This window comes from Alexandromys fortis, unplaced genomic scaffold (genome assembly GCF_014885135.2).
Source record: "Alexandromys fortis isolate MF-2015 unplaced genomic scaffold, M_Fortis_MF-2015_v1.1 scaffold_8_1_9099942, whole genome shotgun sequence".
NCBI classification, from domain to species: Eukaryota; Metazoa; Chordata; class Mammalia; order Rodentia; family Cricetidae; genus Alexandromys; species Alexandromys fortis.
The window spans coordinates 42,109-46,747 of NW_026067898.1; the positions used below are offsets into that span (position 1 = coordinate 42,109).

Consider the following 4,639-nt stretch of genomic DNA (forward strand, 5'->3'; position numbering starts at 1 on the left):
ACCTTGAAGGAATAGAGGTTAGTTCCAACTCTCTGACCTTTGGTCAACATGAAACAGACGCATATTTTCAGGAAATAGTCATATAGAGTCATAGGATCAGTCATAGTGGAGACTTGGAGTATCCAATACCCTTACTGGTTGAACCAGTCATGCCCCAATGCCACCCCAGTCACCCCAGTGAACATGAGTCCTGACCAGAGCTTCGTTACTCCAGTAATCAGTGTGGGTGTATGATTGACTGTTGGTCAAGTTAGCAAAATAGCTTTTGTTTTGTTTCTTTTTTATTCGAGGGTTTCAGTTAAATACCATTGTATATTTTCTCATTTAAATCATAGAAAAATAAAATCAATATATGAATGTACTCCATAACATCAAATTCTGTGATTAGAAATTCAGTTGCCACCAGGAGGTGGCAGCACAGTCCTTTAATCCCAGCACTAGCACTAGGGAGACAGAGACAGGCAGATCTCTGGTGAGTTCAAGGCCAGTCTGGTCTACAAAATGTGTTCCAGGACTGGCTCCAAAACTACAGTGAAACCCTGATTCAAAAAAAAAAAAAAGGAAGGAGGGAAGGGAGGAAGGGAGGGAGGGAGGGAGGGAGGGAGGGAGGGAGGGAGGGAGGGAGGGAGGGAAGAAAAAAAGAAAGAAAGTAAGTGAGTCACCTGAAAGAAGAATGCAGATCACAGGGTATATACAGCTATTTTTTCTTAACCAAGTAAAGGAAGCAATAGCAATGGTGGCAAATGAGGTAGAAACACAAATCCTGCCTAAATAGCTATTCCTTTGCCTGTGACTCAGAAACATCATTGAGTAGCCTGGAACCGTAGAAACATTGCAGGTGTGTTTGCTTTCCCTGGAAGCTCTTCTAGGAGTCCCCCACATGTTTTGTCTGTGCGTCTGTGTGTGTGTGTGTGTGTGTGTGTGTGTGTGTGTGTACATGTGCATGTACGTGTATGTTCAAGCTTAGTTACATATGTGAAGGTCAGAAGAGAGCCTCAATCATCTGCTTGCATTTTCCATCTTGTTTGAGATAGAATCTCATATTGTTCACCATTGTTACTGGCAGAGTAGCTGACCTACAAACTTCTGGAAGGTTCTCTGTCTCCACCTCCCAAGGAAGCTGGCTCCACAGATGTGAAATTCTGCATCAATTTTACATGAGTTCTGGGGCTCTGGACTCATGTCCTGACGGTACCCACTGCGCTGTCTTCCCAGCTCTATAAGCTATTTTTACTCTATTAACCAGCTGAAGTGGATCTAGGTCCTCTTCTCTGTAGGAAGTCCTAATGTTGGTAGAAATTGCTATCAGAGACATCCTAGTTCAAAATAATCATATTTTAAAAGTCAGAAAACCTCACTATACCTAATAAATAAATATAAACTTGGTCCCCATACAGGTTGAATTTTTACCACAATTGCAAGGGGAGGAGACTGTACCTCCCAACAGCCGAAAGGGTTCTCAGCTTTAAAAAAAAAAAATCAGACAGTTAAAATACCAAGTTAACTACACAATCGAAGAATCACAAACTAGAGGATGAAAATATAAGACTCTCTCATACTGTTTTATCACTTTATACAATTAAAGACATTGGATTGGGTACCAGAGTTTTCAGTGGCGTCTGAGACAGAGAAAACGGGGAGACAGTGAGCACATAGTTGAAGCTTGCCCAGCACTGTGACGAAATGTCAGTGGGTTACCAGTGACACAGGAGTGTGTGCCATGGTTGACAGGAATTCTGAAAAAAATCACAGATTCAAAGAACCTTGCTGTCAAGTACAGCCCAAGCTTGGATAACTTTTTAAGGTAACAAGCAGTCACTTTTTTTTTTTTAACCAAAAGTGGCAAGCACACTCATACCTGAGATTGCTCATCCTAGCTTCCATCTAATTGTTTAAAAAAATAAATTACAGAAGTTAAATGGAAGAACTTTCTGAGCTACAGTATGAGTCTGTTTTATGTTCCCCTATTGGCACTGTTCTGTTTCCTTAGCAACTTGGCTCAGAATCCAGGCTTTCATTCCGAGATAATTGCAGCATACAGTCTTGTTTATGTGTCCTTTGACCTGTCTGGGTCTGTAGCTCCTGAGAGAGCCTGAGCAACCAGTCTGAACCCAAACCAGTCTATCCTCAATCATGGCAAAGTGCTGTATTTAGAGGGACTCCAATACTTGAAGCAAGTCCGACTGTGCTGTGAAGGAAAGAAGACTATAATACTGTTTTACATCAGGGTCTAAAGACCAGGCATGCTGAACCATGATGCTGTTTTACACCAGGCATGCTGAACCATGATGCTGTTCTACAACAAGGTTTCCAGACCAGGCATACTGGACCATGATGCTCTTTTACATCAGGATTTCCAGACCAGGCATGCTGGACCACGATGCTGTTTTATACCAGGGTCTCCTGACCAGGCACATTGTAACCCAGCGACCTCATTGTGAAATCCTTTAGAGCAGGGCTTGAGATAGGTCCACAGTCTGGTTTTTCCTTGTATCACTACAGCATACTTCACGTGTTTTTATCTCCTCAGTTATAGATCTTGTTAAGAGGCATATAATTGAAATAATTATATTTCATACTATATACAACCAGCATAATTAAAAATAATGATAGATTCTGATTTCTTTCAAGACATCACTTTCAAGTAAAGTCTTTTCAAAGTAACCAGAATATTTTATTCTTTGAACATTTCATACAAGCATCTAAGACATTTTGATCAAATATAGCTCCTTCCTTGTTTTTTAACTTTTTAACGTTTTCAAGTTGACAGAAAGTTAGTAAAGTTGTCTATAAACTTCATCCAACTATTGTTTATTTTGTTTTGATGTACAAACAAAAAAGCTAGCATGAAAATAAATTATACAGGAAGAAAACTAAATAAATGAGAAAAAATTTAATTGAAATTACTTTCACTCTAAGCAAAGTCTTCTGCCTCTTATTTTCAATTTTATATGTAGGAAAAAGGGATATACATGCTACAATGTACCACTCATATCTGTTGTTTCTGTATTTATTAGATTTTACTTTGATTACAGTAATAAATATATTTAAGAGAGAAAACACACTTATGTAGTGAGTTTTAACATTCGTAGTTACATGATTAAATAAAGCTTAATTACTTATTTAATAAAATAAAATGTATTTTATGTAGTAAAATAAAAGCTATGTGGAAGGATAAGGAAGGTGCCAATTATGCCAATTACAAATTATGCAAACTATTATGTTAGGATGATGTCTAGGTAGATTCGATCACGTCTATCAGCTTTGCCTTGAATCTATTTTCTGGGTATTTTTTGGGGGGATAGTTTTTGTATTTTGTTTTTGTTTTGTTGTTATTGTTGTTGTTTTTGGAGGTGTGTTTCTTGAGACAGGGTTTCTCTGTTGCTTTGGAGCCTGTCCTGGAACTAGATCTTATAGACCAGGCTGGCCTCGAACTCACAGAGATCCACATGCCTCTGCCTCCCAAGTGCTAGGATTAAAGGCATGCACCACCACCACCCAGCCCCTTTATTTTGTTCTTGATGACAATTTAGTTTTTAAGGAAGAATTTAGCCTTGGTGACTGTCCTGCCCATGGCCGCTTTCACCTCCTTATTTCTCAGGCTGTAGATGAGTGGATTGAGCATGGGAATCACCGCTGTATAGAACACAGACACCACCTTATTGAGGTCCAGCGAAGAGATGGCACTTGGACGCACATAGATAAAAAAGAGAGTCCCATACAAAATGGAAACCGCTGTGACATGGGATGAACAGGTGGAGAACGCTTTCCGCCGCCCTTCAGCAGAGCGTATCCTCAGGATGGCCATGAGGATGTGGAAGTAGGAGATTAAGATGGTGGTGCTGCTGACAACCAACACAGCTCCAGCCACAATGAACACCAACAGCTTATTGATTCGTATGTCCGCACATATGAGGGAGAAGATTGGAGACATGTCACAGAAGAAATGATTGATAATGTTGGAGCCGCAAAAGGGAAGTCGGAAAGCAGCTGTAGTGTGAGTCATGGTGTTGAAGAAACCAACAGCATAGGGTCCCATCACCAGCTGTATGCAGAGTCTCTGGGACATGGCCACCGAGTACAACAGTGGGTTACAGATGGCCACATAGCGGTCATAGGCCATGGATGCCAAGAGAAGGCACTCGATGGCCACAAAGAACCCAAAGAACCATTGCTGCAAGGCACAGCCCATAAAAGAGATGACTTTCCGTTCTGCAAAGAAATCTGTGAGCATCTTGGGGCCCACAACTGATGAGAAGCAAATGTCCACAAATGACAGGTGGCTGAGAAAAAAGTACATGGGAGTGTGAAGACGAGAATCTACACGAATGAGAATGATCATACCCAAGTTTCCTGTCATAGTAACCAGGTAAAACAGTAGAAAGAGCAAGAAGAGGAAGACCTGCAGCTTAGGGTGGTATCTCAAGCCAATGAAAATGAACTCTGTGACCCTTGTGTAGTTGTCATACGCCATCTGTAAGGTTGGTGTCTATGGAAAGAAAAATGAAAAACTATAGGAGAGCCATGTCTCTCAATAATGCACAAGAGAAGAAACTACAGACTGAAGCTACAGCACTGAATTTTAGGATTAACAAAATATACTATCAAATCAAATATGTGTTATCAGAAGAATAACATG

The 4,639-nt window shown here is 40.4% G+C and overlaps 1 protein-coding gene across 1 annotated transcript; it reads right to left on the reverse strand.

The window, feature by feature from the left end:
* Positions 1–3,529: 3,529 nt before the first annotated feature.
* LOC126488043 (olfactory receptor 1009) lies at positions 3,530–4,474 on the reverse strand. Its single transcript, XM_050121215.1, has one exon. The coding sequence runs from the start codon at positions 4,472–4,474 to the stop codon at positions 3,530–3,532; it is 945 nt and encodes a 314-aa protein (XP_049977172.1).
* Positions 4,475–4,639: the final 165 nt, after the last annotated feature.

Bases quoted from the DNA above. Each gene is read 5' to 3' on its own strand.
- LOC126488043 (XM_050121215.1), bottom strand. From the start codon at position 4,474: ATGGCGTATGACAACTACACAAGGGTCACAGAGTTCATTTTCATTGGC.